The 21419-nt window shown below is 41.1% G+C and overlaps 1 protein-coding gene across 9 annotated transcripts in view; it reads left to right on the top strand.

Annotated features, from left to right (window-relative positions):
* LOC134218154 (kinesin-like protein KIF13A) overlaps positions 1 to 16914 on the top strand; it is a 100926-nt gene extending 84012 nt beyond the window's left edge. For 6 of the 9 annotated variants that reach the window (XM_062697047.1, XM_062697046.1, XM_062697044.1 and 3 more), the window contains exons 7-15: positions 134 to 279; positions 1015 to 1062; positions 1436 to 1523; positions 1958 to 2053; positions 2695 to 3153; positions 11365 to 11829; positions 11890 to 12023; positions 15300 to 15480; positions 15547 to 16914. In XM_062697047.1, coding sequence (XP_062553031.1) covers positions 134 to 279; positions 1015 to 1062; positions 1436 to 1523; positions 1958 to 2053; positions 2695 to 3153; positions 11365 to 11829; positions 11890 to 12023; positions 15300 to 15480; positions 15547 to 15602 — 1673 coding nt within the window. In that variant the 3' untranslated portion in view covers positions 15603 to 16914. The remainder of the gene's footprint in view (positions 1 to 133; positions 280 to 1014; positions 1063 to 1435; positions 1524 to 1957; positions 2054 to 2694; positions 3154 to 11364; positions 11830 to 11889; positions 12024 to 15299; positions 15481 to 15546) is intronic. The other 3 variants (XR_009981266.1, XM_062697042.1, XM_062697041.1) reach the window with 3 other exon arrangements.
* The last annotated feature ends 4505 nt before the right edge of the window (positions 16915 to 21419 follow it).

Below are 21419 nucleotides of genomic sequence, written 5' to 3'. Positions count from 1 at the left end.
TATGTTTCTGCACTCGGGTGGACACCATTAAATTTCTTTTAAAAGTAAAAATCATGACATAATTTACAGTTTTGTTTTTACACAAAGAAAAATGTAACTAGTTTCGTAAGTAAATAATATTCTTCAATTACAGAAAAATATACCAAAGGAGTCTCAGCGGTAGAAAGCATTCTCACCCTGGACCGTCTACGACAGAGCGTGGCTGTGAAGGAACTGGAGCAGGTCCGTGGACCGACGTTGTCGATGCGAAAGACAGCAAGCGTACCGAACTTCTCCCAGGTACAGTATAACCCCCGTAAATACTCCCGGTGCTGCTTCCTTGTGCGAGTCGTCGTCGTTGTCAACGTCGTCATTGATGTCGTCGCTGATATGAGCCGCCAAGCAAGAAAACATCTTGCTTCAAATATCCAAACTTTTTTTATTGGTCACAATTTTGCCTCCATCCACATTTTTTGTTGCTTTCGTTCGTGTTGAATCACACTTTTTTGGTCGTCTCCACTTGGAATTTTAACACTCTTTTTTCTTTTGCGCGTTTTCAACACTGTAAATTTATGATCATGCTTTGAACAACTTTTCCTTTGGTTCGTGTCTGGTTTCCACGTTTCAACATATCAACTTTCTTCTTTTTCGGAAATGGCAAAAAAAAATCCTATCGTTATTCTATCTCTCGATGCAAGGCACCAGTGCTGTCCTTTTGATCAATATTTATTCCTTCTCATAGTAACCCACACGTCCTACCCTTAATCCGTTATTCGATCAAACGGAAACATCAATTCCAATTTAATATACAGCTATCTCTCTGTCTACGTTGTTTGTGCATACGCTTTAACACTTTTGAACATTTGTCTCTCTATTTATACATTATCTGCACGCTGCTAACAATATTCCAAAACAAAAACTAAACCTCAAATCGCTAAATGAAATCAAAATTCGAAAAACAATAAAATCGACCGCCCAATTTGAAATAAATTAAATCCACCCTTACGCGCCAAATCAAAATACCCGCCGTTAAAGGTCGTAAAAGATACCCGGGAGCATACTGGCCTCACCACTTCGATGACCGTAAGTATAGTAGATGTCGCTTACAGTTTCACTAACTCTTGTACCTCTTCTACTCTTGCGTTCTTCGTCTTGTCTTGATTTCGTCACGATACTTTGGAGTATGGTTCTTAGTCTTCTTTATTATTTTGTTTTTTTTTTGGATTCAAGCATATCAGCTTTCGAATCATTATTTATTTTCGTTTATTTTTTCTTTTGGCCAATCAATTCCCAGTCTCGATTTCACGGGCAAACTTTATGTACGTGTATTGTCGGATTTTCACTTAGCTTCAAGCGATGCATTAGTTCGATAAGTTTGTGTACAGGACGGATAGGATTTTACCATTTTTATTCGCGGCGAATGAAATTCTAATTGAGCGTTTTCCTACCGTTATAGATGAGATTCTTTGATGCTTCGTTAGAATCTTTGCTGGGTATCGGTCGATCGGAATCGTTTGCTGATTTGAAAATGGGACTGAATTCAGGTAAGTTGTGTTCCATAGGTCTGGTTATTACATTCCAATATGTGCTCATTTTTTGTTTCCCAAAAACGGGATCTGTGTATTGTGTCAATCTTTAAAGAAAAAAAACTTGAAAAAACTAAAACCGAATGCAAAATCATCGCGATCTATGTTTATCAATGCATACTGCAAGCATTGAGTTGTATTTTCAGTTTGCTACTCTAAACGTAACCCCTAGTAGATTGAACTTGCAATGCAAAGTAAAAGTATCTATAAATGCGAATTCGTTGAAATGATGTCCTTGATGGCAAAATTCACACATCTAATTTTACTGGGAATAAAATGTATCACGTACAAGGTCAATACTAAATAAAATACGTGCACGATTGGACGGAGACACATTTTTTTTAAATTAGTGAATTTGCTACGTATTTATTTCAAACAAACTCTTCTTTCAGCCCAAAGCACACGTGAAACGAGCACGAGTCGACAGAAACTGAAGACTAACACCCCTGGCAGCAGTGATGAATCGCCAAACTCTTCCTATGGCGCAGGTGAGTGCCTCAACTAGTTAGTAAGTTACTTAGCAATTTGCAACCTTTAGTCGTGGAAACGGACAAAGCTAGCTCGTCCCTGTGTCTAGGTGCTTTGAGATTTTAATAATTGTTAACAATCCAACATGAACAGCCCAGTATATTCAAGCCAGAAGTGATATGACAAGTGAAACGAATATCATCCACCCAGAATCCATCACTGTACTCGCACTCGTTTGCACCCATCAAACAACATTTTCACCACAGTATTAATTGGTAGAGGAGTTAGTCAGAGGGCTACAACTTGTCACTAACCACTCCAGAACAACCGACCCAACAGAGCAGCCAGAAAGATCCCAATTATGCGATCAACAAACCCACCGTATTGTATTCTTCTTTCTCTTTTTTCTCTTGTCTCACTCACACTTTCATGGAATGCAGCTCGTCCCACATTCCTAAACTTAAACATAAATTTGAACTCCCTGAGATTACAGCCAACTAAGCGTACGTAGCGATCGTTTGTTTGATTGATTCGTTCTCATGATTTTTGTTCATCTTCATTTTAGATCGATGTCGTATTTCATTGATTGTCTTCCGTTTTTATTCAAACTGCTTTAGTTGTACGGTCAAATCGAAATAAAAGATTCCTTTTCTTACAACAGCGTCCCCGGCGGCTAGCAAGCTGGCCCAACGGATGACAACCCTGCACGAGGAACCACTGATCAAGCAGATCTGCTACGAAGAGGAAGGCGAAGATCGATTCAGCGAACCCGAGTACGCCGATTACGATTTCTATGAGCCCGCCAAGAAGCCCAACCTGTCGAAGATGAAGTCCTCCTACACGGTGGAATCGTTCATCGACATCGACAAGCGACCGCCGACCAACGATCTCGGCGGTAAGTACGGCGGCAACGCAATGGTCAAAGGGAAAATGGGCAACATGATGACCGGTGGTGGTAGCGGTGGTGGTGGAATTGTTAAGAGCCAAAACATTGCCGCTGGAACGCCCAGCATGAGCTCGTCCACGTCCAGTGGATACGGTTCGCAGGCCGTTTCCTGCAGTAATCTTACCAACGACGATACCTACTCAATCCGATCGCTCAGCGTCGGTGAAACTCCAGGTGAGTGGAGAAAATTATCAGTTGATTTAATATTGTATCATAGTTGCAAGCATTCGATTAAACATTTTTATGGTTCACCTCCGCCTTCCATTTTTATGTTCAAGTTTTTATATGGTGCATAAAGTAAATATTATGATAAAAGCGGAAACAAAGTATACAAATATGGGACTGATATGAAATACTGATACCAGCAATATATTTCTTTTCCGACCCCCTATTCTTGAACTGTTGTGGCCTAATTTAGTTATTAAGGGGAGGGGGTTGGTTCAAACAAAATGTTGAACCTTCTGAAAATTGTTCAAGAAAATTCATGAGTTTTTCTGTTTTTGTCGATTTGAATTGAGGTGTACTTTATATGTGCGCCAAAAGTGTAGCTCATTTTTGGCAGTTATCACGAATTTGCTCGCAACAGATTCGATGAATCATGTCCCATTGTTTCGGGCATACCGAACCAATTTCTAAAGAGTGACGGAGGTGTATTTTCCTATGTATTTTGGCTGAAGCCACCATACAAACTTCAAATTAAATGCGCCAGTTTATACAACAAGCGATTGGCCTGAAAATTTGCGAGATTGATTTTCTCACCCGAAGGCACAATCCTGGGGGGTGCCCCGGAGAATTCGACAGCCTTTTGTTTCCTGGGCCAGTCTATGGGGGATAAGCCGGTGGGTCCACTTTTCATTATCCGCATTGTCCTACCCCTGCTGTCACTTCACTATATAGTCCAGTTAATCTCCCGTTCGAAAGCCGATCCAGCTTCACAAAAGATTATCTTACGCTCCTCTCTGACCGTTTCAGACCTTGCTCTCTGAACACGTCTTCTGGCTCTGAGACAGGCAGCACGAAAACTAGCAAGAGTTTCGTTCCACTAGTAATTCAATCGCCGGTTGTTCCTTGGCTCCAGTCTCTTTGTCATCGTGGCATCGCATGCCCTCGCAAAAGTTTCTGTCAGCTCACCTGCATCGAGATTTGTAGCGCTGCTGTCGGCTCGAAGCGCTTCGATAAAAAGATCCTTGTCGAAGTCCTTCGTCATCACCCGCTAGTTCTTATCTCTCGTCGCCTTATCACCGCTATGGGCATAGTCCTCACAAGCTCTCCAGTTTATATTCCTCACCAGCGACGGACTGCAGAACGTGACGTTGATGACGTCTCTGCGAAATGTACTAACGGTACCTTCGTTCCACAGCCTGACGTCCAGCTTTGCTAACGCATCCAGCAAACTGTAACCTCTAGGGTTAGTCAATCTGCTTCCCTATTCTACTGTTATTGGCCGGATTAGCCCGTAATCGTATATTTCATTAATTCACTCCGGTTGTGTGGGAGACGATTATAAAATTAATCTATAATAGTAATAGTAGTTAGTTTGTTTCTTCAGCTATGATATATCAATTATCTTACTTTTAGTGATTACGAGCAAGGCTCGTTTATAATGTCAATTATAAACTACAATTCAATAATAATAATCTCATACCGAACCACCTGTATCTAGCTCCTAGCTCTTACAGGAATGATTGTATGGTTTTCACGTTTCTATTTTCTACTGGCTCTAAAGCGTTGTCAAGTTAAACATTAGTAAGTTCGAACTCTGAATTTCTATAAGACTCTCACCTCAACTAGTTATGTATAATACTTTTCCCAAATGTTCACAAAACCGATTTATCCAACGATTTGTAGGCTCAACTTGATTTAGATAACGCTATCAATCTTTTCATCTGATTAACAATCTAAGTCGTTGATCCCTAGCTTATCTAGTCGATGTTCACTGATCCCTCGTTCGTACGGCGGGTGCGGTCATCGATCGCTTCAGTGATCTTTGATAGTGGAAAGTGGGGCTCGTCATGGCGCTACTGCCCACGCGTTGAAGTCGCCCCCGAGCTTGTATTGTGAGGTCAGTGCAGCCCTCAGTTCGTCTTTCGTCGGGATCTCGTTCAGGTCTCTGCATTCGACCACTGCTTCCTACGGTAGAGCTCTTACGTTCCTTCACTGCCCAATGAATTGACAAAGAGCTCCCAGAAGGCCGAGCTCTTGATCGTAGGATCCTTCTTCAGCTCGAACAGCAACTCCCCCTTCTGGCCTAGTTCTCACCGCTTTCTCACCCGAACCTTTTAGCTCCGGGTCCCCTCTCACCTTCCTTAGGATCGCGCTTTTTCTCATTCTCCCTCTTTTCTCCCGCTAGCTTTCCACGGTCTGCTAGTCATCATCCTTGACGCGTTTCTTCAGCACGTTGTTGTTTTTCGTGACTTCCTGCCAGTGGCGCCGGGAGTGGGTGGGACAAGTAAGACATGTCCTACGCATGAAAATACCTGGGTAGGACAGTCGAAGCATTGTCCTACCCATGATTATGGCAAGAACATACCATATGGATAACTAAAAGATTTAGTTACTATCGACACTATTTTAATTTCTAGATCCATAAAAATATTATTAATACGTTTCAAAGTTAATCAGAGGTTTGAAAGTTTATCAGAGGTTAAACTGACAATCGTGGGGGTTTCCAGGGATTGTAAAGGAGAAATCTATTCCGAAAGGCTTCTAAGAGTCTGTGAAGAATTCTTTTCATTTCAAAAAGTGCTCAATGACGTATTGAGAATTTCTAAAAAGTCTTCAAGTTTCTAATAGAATATGCTCTTTCATAAAATTTTTGAAAACTTTCTGAAATTGTATAAGACTGTGAATTAATCAAAAGTTGAATATCTAAGCAAGGATATAGTTTAGCTTATAGCTAAGACTGACTGTATTTGTCAATGTTTGCTTCACCGTGACTGATTATAACTGTTGTAAATTGCGCTACGATCCGTATGAATAAAGATTGGTATTTACTATCTACGGCTCCAGTCAGTTAGGATAGGAGAGGAATGTTAGTGTACAGTTATTGTTGCTACAAGAGACCTAGAAAACCTCTGCATCCCCACAATACCACGGAAAGGAGATTTCGTTAACTCGGTAAGGTAGATGAACAGAAATATAGATCAAGGATTCACCTAGAAAAGTGATGTAGTTTAAGCCAGGCCTCTTGTCTATAAGGCAGTCACTAGACTGCTGAGCTCATCTCCAAAAGTTGAGAAACTAGACAAGTGTGGCGTGGCCGTCGATTGAAAGATGAATTTTGGATCTGTCCATGGAGCTGAAGCTCCGCTTTATTTATATATGCTTAGATCTATACCTTTCTCTATTATCAAACGTGTTTTTCCATACGCAGATGGATAATCGGGGTGCCCTTTGGGCAAATGGATTTGGAATTCCTCTTCAACGCATGCATTTTTAATGTGATGTTTATCTTGGTGTCATGATTTCAAAGTCATAACATTTCGATGCGCATTATGTTGAAATACATCTTTTGCCTTTCTGTATGATATCCGATACTGCGCCTGGCTTAAATTTATGTCGATGGCCCTTTATGATTATACGCACCTTAATTAACATATTTGTTTATTGCATATGTTGACATACATGTTTTGTGTTTCCATATGAGTTTATCTACTAGCTTAGGTTTACATTATTACCAATGGTGCATGAACTTATGCTAATGCATACGTAATATCGTTGGCCACACAAGGATATGAGAGAACAATAGCAGAAATATGCGAATATGCAGCAGTTATGATGATTGTAGCATATCTGGATCTCTGGTAGTAGACATATGAGAAGAAGAATTCTGAAAGAGTTTATTGGAATTTGTAGGAATCACAAATATATCTACGTTAGCATGAAATCTTAGAAGTTAGAAAGAAAAAAGTCTGGAATTCGGAGTTACATGGTTCTTGAGAATTCTAAAAACCTGTAAATAGTACTGAACACCCTTAAAGATTTTTGGACGATCATAAGCTTTACTGGAAGATCGTAGTGAAATTTCTGAAGATTTCTAAAGGGTCAAATTCCTAGAAGTTAGTGATATTTGCTATCGCACCCAATCATTCAATATTTTATAAAATTTACAGGAATCCATAATCACTTCTGGAAATTCGTAAAAATGTTTAACTGGAAATGTAATGATTGTCCCAATAGTCAAAGAAAGTTTTATAACTTATCTGAGGATGTCCGAAAAAATCTCTTGAAATCCGAGACGATCTCCGAAAAGTCGCAGAAATTCCATAAAAGTATTCTATAGATTTGATATTCCAGTTTTGTCTTACCCACGTCTCGGAACGTGGCCGCGCCTCTGCTTCATGCTATCCGGACGAGTCCCTTCCTCTCTATTCTGTACGAGTGATTCGGGGGCCTGCTGTCTCAACTGCTGTATGCTCCGCAGCTCCGTTTAGCACTTTTTAGCTGCTTCGATTTGATACTCGTCACTAGAAGCTTGATCTTAGTGTGAAAGTTGCGCTTGTCCTTCACGAAGTAATAAAGATCGTTGACTCGGTTCCACACCTCTGTCTGGTTAGACTTCCTAAGCTGCAGTTCATCCTGGGTAGTACTAGTTCCTGATTTTGATGTGGACTTCCTGTTCTCGAATCCCAACTCCTTATGGCTTCCTTGGTTGACATCAGTCTTCTCCATACTGCTGGTACTCGCTATTGGTGTCTGCGACATCACTGATGCTCTCTGAAGCTTCCCACTTTTTGCGAAAACATTCGCTTCGCCTGTTCCTTCGTTGTTTTTGGTGTTTGTTTCCATGTTAAAAGGGTCTCACCCATGATCCCATGGGTGCCTTCGTAAACAGTGAGGCCTTGCAATGGTTGATTCCGGTGCCTTATAATAACGTGTTCAGAGGCGGATCGGCGTAAATCAGGAATGGTGCATCTGAACCTACTATAGGTGATAGGTTTTGATCGTTACCGGAGGCCTGCCAGGTTGTTTACCGGGACGAACCATTAGCCTGCTTGTCATTTTAAAAAGATGACATCTTTTTTTAATCAGGAAACATAATAGCTCGACAGTCAGCCCATATACGCCTACTCCTGCCCATAAACCGAGAACCGTCCAATGTCGTTGTTGTGACCAGTATACCATAATCGGGATTTTTCTGGTATTGATCCTAATGTGCCGGTTGCCACTCCTGCTGGGCTTGTGTGCTTTGAGCAGCGCACAATCGCTTGGATAGAGCCTGCTTGCGGACACAGGCAGCTTTTTTAAGAGGTTGAACAGAGCCCACTCCAACCGTCTGAGACGAGTTTAGTACTCTCCATTTAATTCCACTACGTTTTGTTGTCTTACGCTGATACGTATTTCGACCTCAACTTCAAGTACACTTGACTTCGAGTCAAGTACAAGACAGGTCACAGTTGCGGACGAAATACGTATCTGCGTAAGATAACAAAACGTAGTGGAATTAAATGGAGAGTACTAAACTCGTCTTAGAGGGTTGAATACATTCCACTAAAAAGAGCTTAAAATATTTTTTCAGAGCCCACTGTCAAACCCCACCACATCCTAGAAAGGCCCCCTAACTCGCTGTGGACATGGGGAGAAGTCGTTTGTGTGTGTGTTTTTTACATTGCGTTGCATTGCATTGCGCCAACTTCGTCTTCAGGTTGCAGAGGTGGTCCGACAGTTCCGGTGGTGGGTGACGTCCGCACTGGCGGTGCCCTACAACCCGAAGCACTTCGTTTTTCGTTCTTCTTATTTCAGCAGGTAGGCTCGAGTTCCGAGGTCGGTCCGACGATTCCGGTTGGCAGAAGACTTCCGATTTGCAGGCGCCCCACTGACCCAACTTCAATCACTGCTCACTGCGCTGGATCTTCCTCCGACGATTATTTGCTGGTCCCTTCTCCATCTACGCTGTAGCTCTGACAGTATTTGCGTCACGACTCTGCTTACTGCATTCCACGTATCTTCATCGCGACACATTCGCTCTGCCATGTTGTCCTCCCTTATGCTACGTTTTGACAGGGCAAGTGAGTTGAACAACTCAGTTGAATTCAATTGACTTGCCAAAAGTTGAACATGTTCAACTTTCTTTTCGTTCAAGTGAATTGAATTAAGGTGTTTACACGTTCAGTTCGCGTTCGATTCAAGCGACTTGCTCAATTCACTTGCCTTGTCTAAACGTAGCATTAGAGCAGGCATTCCTCTACGTGCTTCCGCAAACCTCGGACAATCGAATAACACGTGCTCTAGAGTCTGCCCTACGTTGAAACATGCCGGGCAGAATGGCGATGACGCATGGACACACCGGTGCAAATATTGGCGGAAACAACCGTGTCCGGATAGGAACTGAGTGAGGTGAAAGTTCATCTCTCCATTCTCCCTGTTCACCCACGTCGACACATTGGGGATGAAATCAGATTATCTGTCAAACAGAGTTTGTTATCACAAACTACATCGCAATGTATAACAAAGAAACTCGCATAAAAATCGTGCACATCGCATACAATACCGTGCAACGTCGGATAAGAAATTCACATATATTGCCTCCACTTTTGTACGTAAAGAATGTTTTCGCGACTGGTATGCGATGAAAATTGTGCGCATAGGCATCGCATAACAAAAAAATCAATTCTGTTATGCATGCTTGCATTCTGGTTGTCTGGATATTCTCTGCTAGCGTTATGCAGATTGAAATCATCCCGGCGATAACGCAAACTGTCTCAGACGAAATGGTTCGGTACGCAATCGGCCCTCGAATGGCCATTTGACGAATCACGCCATTCTACTTCCTGCGATTACGTTTCGCATTGAGCGCAGCTCCTCAGGCTGGAATGCCGTACCTCAGTATTGAAGATGATAAGGTCGCCAGAAGACGCCTACTGTTGCCTTTTGGTCCACCGACGCTCGGCATGATCCTTGCAAGCGCAGTGACCATCTTAGTCGACTTCTCGCAGGAATAGTCGACATGGGTGTTGAAATTCAACCGGTCGTCGATCATTACTCCTAGATGTCTCAAAGCCCGCACAGACTGTATGTAGTGCTCTACGACGATAATCCGCATTCACTGGATGATTCGGCAGTTGCTGACCAGCATCACTTCTGTTTTGTGGTGAGCAAGCTGCAGCTTGACTCCATTCATCCAGTTTTCAACTGTGTCGGTCGTCTTCACGCCTTTCGGCAACTTCAGCTTTAGCACCCCGTTGTACATAACGTTCCACAGCATTGGGCCGAGTATGGAGCCTTGCGGAACACCCGCCGTAACCCTAATCGACTTCTGCCCCGAATTCGTATCGTAGACCAGAATCCGGTTTTGGAAGTAGCTCTTAAGCATTCTACACAAATAGCCAGGGACCCGCATTCCATGCAACGCTACGGCGATGGCCTCCCAGCTGGCACTGTTAAACGCGTTTTTGACGTCAATCGTTACTACGGCGTAGAACCGATTGCCTCATCTCTTTTTCTTGGATGCTTTCTCTGTCACTTCAACGACCGCCTTAATTGCATCCACCGTCGATCTGCCTTTTCGGAATCCGAACTGCTTCTCCGATAAGCCGATCTCGCCCTCCGTGAACTGCGTCAGCCGGTTAAGGATAATCATTTCCAGAAACTTATCCAGCAGGCATATGAACCTATACGATGCTGGATTCCCCGACGGTTTTCCTGGTTTCGGCAGCAACACCAGTTTGTGGATCTTCCACTTATCCGGAAAATTGCTATAGCTCTGCTAGGCATTTCTGCAGCACCATTCTGAACAAATCTGGAAACGCCAGTATCGCAGTTTTTAAAGCCACGTTTGGAATTCCATCTGGACCCGGAGCTTTCTTTATCTTCAGACCTTTCGCCACTTATGACAGCTCGTCGTTGGAGACTTGCATACCTGTAATGTGTGTGTGTCATAGTTTGTGAAATGGCCGATTTTGATGCCTCTAGAGGCTTCCCCAAGGGCCTCGAAACTGACCCCTGGGTGGTCAATATCATATAAGGGAATCATAATCCCACTTGTCTTGCAAAATGCTGAAGGTTGATAACAATATTGCCGTTGTTTGTTATATTTTGAAAATAGCCGATTTTGATGCCTCGTGTTTTTTTAAAACTAATTTTATTTGCTTATTATCTAATACATTCAATACCAAATTTTCAAAACCAAACGACTTATCTGCTTTATTAAACAAAGATTCAAACGTCGATTTAACGATTCTGATAGCCTTCCCACGAAAGCCGAAGCCTTCCCCTACGTATTAATGGTGTAGATTAGCGTAGGAGTGCTATCAGATTCGTCAAATCGACGTTTGAATCTTTGTTTACAAAAGCAGATAAGTCGTTTTGAAAATTTGGTATTGCATTCATCTCTTAGACTCGGTGCTCCGTGTTTTCTTAACACTATCTCTTTTTTGCCCTTTCCAGAATCCATGTCACCGTCCAACATGAGAAGCGATCACCACAATGCCAAATTGGCTGATTGCTACACCCCAGCGGAAATCAACAGCGGCTTCAACGCCAGTGCAATAAGCAGCGAGTTCCCCAAACGGGTAAACCCGTTCCTGAAGGACGTTGCCAATTATGACCAGTTGAATGGCAATCAGGACGAGGAAGATATAGATGACGATGAACGGATGGATGCCGTTGCACTACAAGTGTACAACAATAACCTGAAGCGTGCCAGTGAACCGACGATTCTGTCGTCGGAAATGATCAACGAAGAAGACGAGGGCCTTGACGAACAGGGTGATGTTGAGGAAGACGAAGAGGAGGAAATTACCCGGACGATTGAGGAAGTCGGAGAAGAACATCAGAAGCACCAGGAATGTAATCAGAACGTAACCGTTGACGAGGAAAACAATACATCAAAAGTGTTGCGCGATTCGGATGGTACGATATTCGTATTTTGAATCCTAGTCAGAGATTTTACGGTTGTTTGTTTTGTTTTAGTGATGGAAAGCAGTTTTACTACCCCGAGCAAGCATGAAAATATTCCCGAATGGGTTGTTGTAGGCGAGTCGGTACAAATAAGGCCGTACAACACAACGGGAGTAATTGCATTTGTTGGTGGAACTCACTTTCAGGTAATTTCATAATATGACCGGACCACTTCACGACACTTATGACCTGTGCATTGTTTTTGAATAAATTTTTCTTGATTTTACACATACACATGGTGTAGAATAGACGAAATGTAAAATACACAGGGTGACTGGTAATCCGTGACCTGAGATGAGGAAGAACTGATTCTTTACCGATTCATAGTTTTTATTTTTTATTATAGAGACTGTCAGCCCAAAGTTGGCTCGTCTCTGGTTCAAAGTTCTCTGATCGGGTATTCATAAGAAACTTTATAGGTAACAGCAATTACACCCGATTCTTTTTTTACACGGGGGATGCGTGCCGTGTGAAAAAAATCCGTGTAAAAATAATCCGTGTTATTTCGAGAAACCGTGTAAAAATAATCCGTGTTATTTCGAGAATCCGTGCAAAAAAAATCCGTGCTATTTCGAGAAACCGTGCAAAAAAAATCCGTGTTATTTCAAAAATCCGTGTAAAAAAAGCCGTGTAAAAAAAATCCGTGCGAAAATAAAAAAGAATCGGGTGTAAATATCAAATCGTGAGACTCAGAAAGTAAGTCTAGAGCGTCAATTGAATCCAGGCCTTGAGCAAATAGTGTTATCGTCGATTGTTCATGTGAATTCACCTAGCAAATAATGCACTAGGAATTTCCGAATCGGAAAGAAGGGATGTTTTCTTAGATCTAGCTGTTAAACCAGATTTGGAAGTGCAAGGTAGATGATCGTGTTAATCCTTGGTGCGCTTGTTCTTGGAGTAACGATTACGATGGGTACTACCGTGACCTGCCCTAATTCCGCGCATTGCCTAATACCGTGGATTTTATCCAAATTGATGAATATAGAGGTACTGTCTGTCATACACATCACATTATTTGGTGAAATGCACAAATATATATCAGAAAATGTTTGTGCGTATTTGTGACGTAAATTAGGCGCTAAAAAATAAATGGGAAAATGTATGGCTCGACCAGTCAAAATTTTCATCCGCTTAGCAAAACGCCTAAAATTATGGTTATATTTCTAAGTCTTGTACTTGTAACCTAATTTTTTAATGATATTTACTTCCAATATCTCATTGAGCCCATTTTTACAGCTATAAAATATGAGCTGGATACTGGAATGGTATTTAATATTCTTGTTTTGCATTTTTATTGAGCAAAACCATTGTCGCGGTATTAGGCCATCTTCTTCGTCAGTACTGCCGTAATCTGAAAAAGTGACGTATATGCCATTTTCCAAAAATGGTGTTAACGAGTAGTATTTAACGAGCTCTTTAACAGAAAAATGGAAAACATGCATGTTGTAAAATGGCTGTAACGTCACCTTTCCAGATTACGGCAGAGTAGTGCCAAATCCTCCCATTGTCTTCAAATCTACTTAGACACTCGATTGGATATCACCTATCTAAAATCTAAATTAATGTGAATTTTAAAAATTAATAAACGCTTTTAAACCGTCAATATTGAGAAGTTGCTAACTTCCCAAGGAATGATTATTTTTCCAGTAGGTATCTGTGTAAAATAGTAATTTTTTAATGACATTTTTCAGTGTGAGCTAATAATTTAATTGAAATTTGTATATGATTCGATTACTTACATATTTTATTGTAAATGTGGTCTTAAGTTCATCATTTGAGCTTGTTTAATAGGGCACGGTATTAGGCAATTTTCTGCGCGGTATTTGGAATCTTCTTCGAAATGTACGCGGTATTAGGCATATTCATAAGTCAAATGACGAACACTATTTTCTTCATTTTTTTATGAGTTGAAGTAAAAAACATATGTTTTCCTTCAAATGTAGGGTTAGGCGGGGCAAGATGGGTCACGGGGTAAGATGGGTCAGGGCCGTTTTTGAGCATCGTATACATTTGAATGTGGAGATTATGACTTTGTAGGAGGAATAATTTGGTTCTACTTTATTGTCACTCTATTTGATGATAAAATTTCATTTTGGTAGAGAATGGCAAGCTTAAATATTTTTCAGCATTGTTTCTTATGCGAAACACACTTTCTATAAAACGTGTAATCTCGTCGAGCAATCTAAAATTTCAACATTTTTAGTAATATACTGCCTGTATAGGCATAACTGTCCCATGTACATAGGAAATCCTAGCAAACATGGGACAAATATGCGTATGACGGCAGTATAGTGAAAGTATCATAAGCTATGTAGGGGATGTTATACTAACTGCGTTGAAATAAATAAATTTGATCGAAAATTAGACATTCTAACATGAACTTGCAAATGGGTCAAGATAGGTCAGCACATACTAAAGGACATAGTTCGTATTCAAAACATATTATCATTGCTGATTTAAAAATTTTATGGTTACCTTTGAGCATAATGATGTTAATTAAAAATGTATATTTTTTGTCTTTAAAAAAGCAATACTCGGACGGTTTGTTTTTATAAGAAATTGCAGACGTTTTTTAAATGTAGTGCCCATTCTTAATCCAAAGCCTTAAAATCCTTTTTTATTCAATAACATCATTGGCATTAAACTTATCTATATGTGTGTAATTTAATATTGGGAATAAAAACAATACAAATTGCAGAATTTAAAGGTGATCCATCTTGCCCCGCGGTTTGACCCATCTTACCCCGGCAGGTTTTTTTTTATTGACAGAAAAATAGACTTCTACTTTAATGACTCAAAATGAAATAAAAAGTAGAATTTTTGTTATTTCATACCCCTGGCTTACAGATTATGAGCTATTTTTATAGATCCACGTTGAAAAGCTAAATTAAAATGTTTCTATTTTGAGGCATTGAGGGTTCGCCTTAGGTGACCCATCTTGCCCCATCCTACCCTATTTAATATTGATTAAAGCGATATAGTTTTCAAGGGTGATTGTTACAAATTGAATTTTATATAGCGAATTTATTGTGGACACGTCCTTAACCCCACGGTAATAGGGCATGTCACGGTACAGCCGATATAGAAAAACTGTCGTACAATGTATTGTATGCTTGAAATGTTTGGCTGCGAATGTTGTTTACAACAGTCACCTCCATTTGAGTGTGAAATGAATTACCAGTCACACAAAGTGTTGCGAGCTATTTCGAAACGTAAAAACTAGAAGAAATGTATTTGTGCCTCTCTCGTACAAAAGGAAAGACGTGAATTGACTGTGACTTTAAAAGTTTTTCAAAGAATTTTATGTTTGTTCGATACCCCTTAGTGAACCAGAAAGGCAAAAATGGCAACAAAAAAAGTGTCGTTAGAAGTTATCAGACATAGTGTCGGTAGACTTTAAAATGTGGTTTCTGACTATTCAGGGTGGAACTTGGATCGGTGTAGAGCTCGACACACCTACCGGCAAGAACGATGGAACAGTGCAGGGAATACAATATTTCAACTGCAAACAGAAGCATGGAATTTTCGTCAGGGTGGACAAACTCATACTGGATAAACGAGGTCGTGCAATACGTGAGCTGAAGCGAGCAGAGAAGATGAAGGGTAAGTAACGAAATCTTTTTATTATTCCAATATTTCAATATTTATTTCAAATCATTGTGGAATCAGCGGAATTCGCTGGCCAAAAAGGCAAACCAGTGAGCGTCAATGGGCCACGCAAATGATACGGGTTTAACCGTGGTCTCAGCACCGCGATGATGTCGAGTGGTTCCTGCTCGGCTGCCGCGGTGGCGAGACCGATGCCTCGGAGACGTTTCGTTCCCAAGTCGGCTTCCATGGCGGCTTTCGGTCGGACGAAGTAAAATTACTAGCAGTAATAGCACACAACATCTTCCCGGAATGCTCGGTCCTTGTAGTCAACGGACGATGGGTAATGCCCGGGGAGACCAATCAGTAACCGAAGAGAAAAAGAGATTCATTTCATCAAACACCCTAAAATCATCCTCGATAGTGTACCTTGTTTTAATCGTGATTAAGTTTAAACATTCGTGATATATGCATACAAGTTGGAAAGATTTACCCACTATAAAATGAATGGTATGTATAAGCAAAAATGATTTCAGAGCAATGGGAAGATAATAATTATGTATCGTTTTTTTCTATTATTTATACTTTTATATTGTGTGACATTATAAAGACAAACTGCATCTAAATCTAGCTTTATTACAAAAATCAGAAAATCTAACTGAAACCTAAACAAATATATTTATTGATAAGCGTTTGCAAGTGCATTCTAGATAGAACGTGTGAAAAGCCGTAACCTAAACGAGTCAGGAAAGCAAATTTTACGTTCCAAAAACGATAAAATGAAACCAACCAGTTCTGTCCAAGGTCATCATTAATGTGAAACCACAAAACAAGCTCTAAAGTATATAATTATTATCAGCTATATTGTATACACTGTAAGAAATCCAAAATTATGTAAATTGGAGAAGAGTTTTCGGCCCTTAGGGCGAGGAAACCATTATTGAAGGTGGAACTATATATTGCTAAGAGAATCAAAGAATTCAACCACACAACCAGAACAACAACAACTTTGTAGCCAAAATCAGCCGAAGAAGACGAGACAAGGGTTCAAACAGACGATTGAGATAAGCATTATGGATATTTATATTTATACACACATACACTACAGACGCAAGAACAAAATGCAAAAAAACGCTACAAAAAACAAACGATTTACTCTACTGCTCCTTTGCCACAAGACAAACAATGCGAAACAAGTGTTTTTCAATCTTTTTCTTCTGTATAACCTATACACAGCCGTACAGAACTGCTTATAAGAAGCAAAAACAATAGTCAATAGGGATAAAGCTTAACATGGAGGAAGACATTCAACAAAGGTGTACGGTAGGTCAGAATGCGAAATCTGGTTGGAAAAAGGCTGGCAAATGGTTCAATGTGTAGTTCAATCAGTTTCGTTTTTTTTTTCAAATGCATTTGGGCTTGTTCTATGAGCAGAGAGGCCTAAGGCCAGATAGGCCTTTTCATGGGGTATCCAGTAGCCTTGCGAGCAAAGGCGTAGTATTGCCAATCCGGAGATGGCGATTCTCGGTCTGGTCTAGGATGTTTTCGGGTTGGAAACTTTTCCGACACATTGAGCAATGGGCATAGCCGTAGTGTATCAATTGTACTTGCCACACAAGATACATTCTCATGCAATAACGGGCATAGAAAAGCTTTCAATTAATAACTGAGGAAATGCTTTTTCATGTGATACTGCCGATGTTGTGAGTTCTCCGGTAGCGGTAGAGCGTAATTGCTAAAGCGGACAAAATGCACACAAACTGGAGGACAAATGTTCAACAATTAGGGGGAATGACGGCTTTGGCAGGTTTTGTTCCATTATTGTCAGGGTTTTTTTATGACTGATTATGCTCAAATTTGGCCTAAACATTCTTTGCATATCAAAGAATATTGTGGCCAAATTTCATAACATTTGGTCGACAAAAACCCCCCTGCCAATAATAGAACAAAACCTGCCAAAGCCGTCTTTTCCCCTACATGAAATTCGACAAATGCCATAAATGCTAATTCAATTCATATATTCGAAGCTCATTGATGTTTCTTCTACTGCTCCTGTCTAATGTTCCCTTTCTCTAAATTTTCTGCTTACAAGCTAACAGTATACGTACTCACGAATTTTCTTCTTGGGTGCACCCTGGTCTACACATCTTCTGACGGCTAGCTTGCCGCCGATATCATCCGGATCATGCAAACTGCCATCTCGTCACATGCACCAGGAACGCACCCCTGCTGGAGACCCAGCACTTTTGGCATGGTTTAACTGTTCTTACCCAAGCTGTTTCTATGTCCTCGAAGAGTGAAACCGGCTGGCGTCTGGAAAGCGTGTTTTGTTGCCGAACCTCTGCCGTCCTCGTGGATTAAATTCCTGCACTTCGGTGAGGCGCCGATTCAAGGTGGTAATGATCTGATAGTTATGGTTCGATTTATTCGGCGAATTATGCAACAGACCAGATACACATCGATGAAATGCACACTATCGTGCTGGGCTTCTTTACTGTTGAAAACACTCACTTTTTGATATTTGGCACCTTTTGCCTGACCGAACGAAAAAGAGACTATCGAATGTCAGCCAAAACGGATGCTTTTGAACGCTGTGTGCGCTTCTCGTTGCGATCGCTTGGTGATGATGCGGAGTGACAGCTGTGCTGCGGATGCGTTTATTTCAAACTAGCAGACCCGACGAACTTCGTATCGCCTAAAATTGATTTTTTTCACTGATTAGTTCTCGAGTTATGCAGAAATTTCTGTCTCATTTGTATGGGAGCCCCCCTTTCCAAAGGAGGGAGGGGTCTCGAACCATCCTAAGAACCTTCCCCGGCCCCAAAAACCTCTGCATACAAATTTTCACGCTTATCGGTCCAGTAGTTTCGGAGTCTATAAGGTTCAGACAGACAGAAATTCATTTTTATGTATATAGTATAAGTATATAGATATATAGATTGTGCGGTTTCTGTACAGGGCGGACTCAATTTTGCGAACGGTATGTTGTTTTTGCGTTCGTTTTTGTTTGTTATTTGTTAACGTAGCTTTTAAAGTTTAATAGAGCAACATTAAAATGGACATAACGTAACACCGAGACTGAATCGCTGAACAGGCCGTGCAAAACCAAAACTGTTATTATCATAGGAAAAAGTAGAAGTTTGAATCAAAGACACGATCGTAAATTGAACGTAGAATTACGGTATAATGCGATAGTGGATTCGAAATTTGATCATCAATATTTTGTGCATATTCATGCCGGAAAAGGTAATAGCCGAAATATAGACAATTTGTTGAAAAAGTGAAATTTCAACACTACCTGACAAAATATTTTTTTCAATAGTGTAATGCATTTAACCAATTTTTTTACAATAGTTATTTGAAATCTTAGAGAGTTTACTGATCGATTCATACAAAAATCTCCAGAATCCGTTGAAAAACGACTGAGTTATTGGTTTTTACTTCCTGACCACTTTTCATGACGGTCCCAACATTGGAATGACCCCCCTATCTTACCGAAGGACGTAATTTTACAATTGACAGTAAAATCAGCTGTTTTTTTTTAAATCATTTAATTTCTTTATTAGGCTCAATTGTTTAATTCAAACTCTACGGAGCCGAATGCATTAGAAGTAATACAACGATTTTTTCTGCAAAAGATTTCAGAAGCATCTAGTATGCGTGATGTCTTATTTGGTAGTGATCGGTCGGTGGATCCCACAGTAATAAAGTGTTTCCGTCTTTTAGTTTTCGACTGCGCTAGTTTCTTTTTCTCGTCTTCCTCCTTCGTCTTTCTGTGGAGGTCCATGTAGGCCATAATTACCTTCCTTACAAACCAGATTCGATGCGTTTTGTTTATGAAGATCATTGTTTCTGTTAGCTTCTCGCGTTCTACCATCGAATCGGGTATTTCGAATGTTTTAGTTCGAACAGGTTAGTCGGTGTCCAGTTCGACTACATTTTCTTATGGCACTTCAATGATGATTCAATGATTTTTCCTTGCTTCCGCTGTTTTTCCGCTTGCTGGTTTGAAGCCGATAACGACCCCGGAGTATTGTTGTTGTTTTTCTGATCCATTGTCTTTCATTTGTGTCTCCGTCTTTCCATTATGCCTTTTGCTGGTTCACTTTATTGCTTTGTGGACAGTGTCCACTGGACACGAATTCTTTCGATGAACCTCCGCTCGAAACAGAATGTATTTGTTCCGCAAATCCTGGTGGAACACTCTTTCTTTCGACACTTTGAGTGAAGGAGAAATTTCCTCCTTCACATCGATATACACACCTCTCACACCGGTGTACAAATGGTCCAGGCCAATGTTTGGTGGAAATTTTTCCCAAACCACACGATATACTTCTTCATACTCCGAAAGCCGCTGTTTTAAATCGTTATCCGGTAATTCTGGTGGCAAATCAAACACTCTGATATATTGTACATTGGAACCGGCAAGCGTCATGTTGACTTTCACAGACATTCCACTGGCATAGCTGAATTTTCGCGGTTCCGTATTCTTCCTTAGCGACTCTTAATTTTTTTTTTTTTTTTTTTTTTTTTTTACAAAAAATCTACCTGGGATACCCCATTAACATGAGGAAAGGATCTTTATTGAATAATTGTTTGGGGAAAATTAAAAGAAAATGACAATGTTTATTTAATCTTGTTCATAAAAGTAACGTGGAGCCAACAATCCGGGGCCCGGAACAACATCTCCATAAGCGCTCCCGTCTCCCGTGGCCAGCGGAACATGAAAATCGGTGGTGCCATACTCCAACACTCTTCTACGTGTCAAGTCCTGGATCATGGCGTCCTTTAGATCCACTAATTCTGCGAGTATTCTTGCCTCTGTGAATGGAGCAGAAGATCCACCTGTAGTTTGGGTAGACTGCACCACCTTGAAGAAGTCGCGGTCGGCATCCATATCCTCCTCAAACTTTCCTGACCAAGTGGGGCCTCTTGCTACAGCTCCCATTCCGCCACGCAGAAGCTGGGTCATGGACGCACTGGCCATCTTCGAGAAGCGTACAAATCGAATTATTTGTACCTTAACTGTGCGCCCACTAGATGATCTCTCTCTGACCGCATCACCGATTTCTCTTCTCGTCAAGAAATCTGTTCCTGTCATCCATTTTACAAGGTTCAGGTTTTCCTTGTGAGATCCGAAAACTGCGTGGAATACCAATTGCGAAGCCGTGGTGGGAATCAGTTTAGTCGGGTCTCCCCTGATCAGGAACGAATATCCACTTGAATGGTTCCAGAAGTGCAATAGACCATGGCCAGAGAAATCCAAGTTCCTCACGTTCGGCGGGATCATGTCGTCTTCAATCAGGGGAGTAACATCAGTGCAACCTTCGTATCTTTCCTTGTAGCCGCTGTGCTTCTTGGACAGGAACACCAACAACATTGACGCTGGAAGAAACGCTTTATTTGACGTTCGAGTAACTCCAAAAAGTGATATGTCTCCCAGTAATCTTAAAATCGCCCTGCACTTGGTTCTTGATCCAGCTAACAGCTTAGCGATTTCTTCTACATGCGGAATAAGTTTGAAGGCCTGAACAAAAGCTTCTTTCCAGGACTGCTGATATCTAGGATCCGTGTTCATGCAAAGGTTGATCGCAATGGTCATAGGTCCCAGTGACTGTTTCATCGCACTTTGTACTGAAGGGGTAAAACGACATCCTGCAAGCGAGGAACAGTGGGAATTTGTCAAGCCAAATCTTCCTAACTCCATTATTTCATCTGCATCCTTGGTCTTCCTAAACACCAGAGAAGTATTCCCCAGCCTCACTTCCGTAAATCTGTGGCGGTACGCGACAAAAGACCTAGGAGGGAAGACAAAGTTCCAGTTGTCTTGTTCGCCGCTGGTGTGTTCATGTACTTGAAGCCATAGTCTTCAGCCAGTTTCTTCATGTGATCTTTGACAACCAAGAAAGTTGTCTTCTTCCCAGCCGCCGTGAATTCGAAGGGATCCGTTATTG

The sequence above is a fragment of the Armigeres subalbatus genome, chromosome 2 (assembly GCF_024139115.2).
Source record: "Armigeres subalbatus isolate Guangzhou_Male chromosome 2, GZ_Asu_2, whole genome shotgun sequence".
Lineage (NCBI taxonomy): Eukaryota > Metazoa > Arthropoda > Insecta > Diptera > Culicidae > Armigeres > Armigeres subalbatus.
The sequence above is the reverse complement of the archived record's forward strand: the minus strand, read 5'-3'. Positions and strand labels throughout refer to the sequence as shown.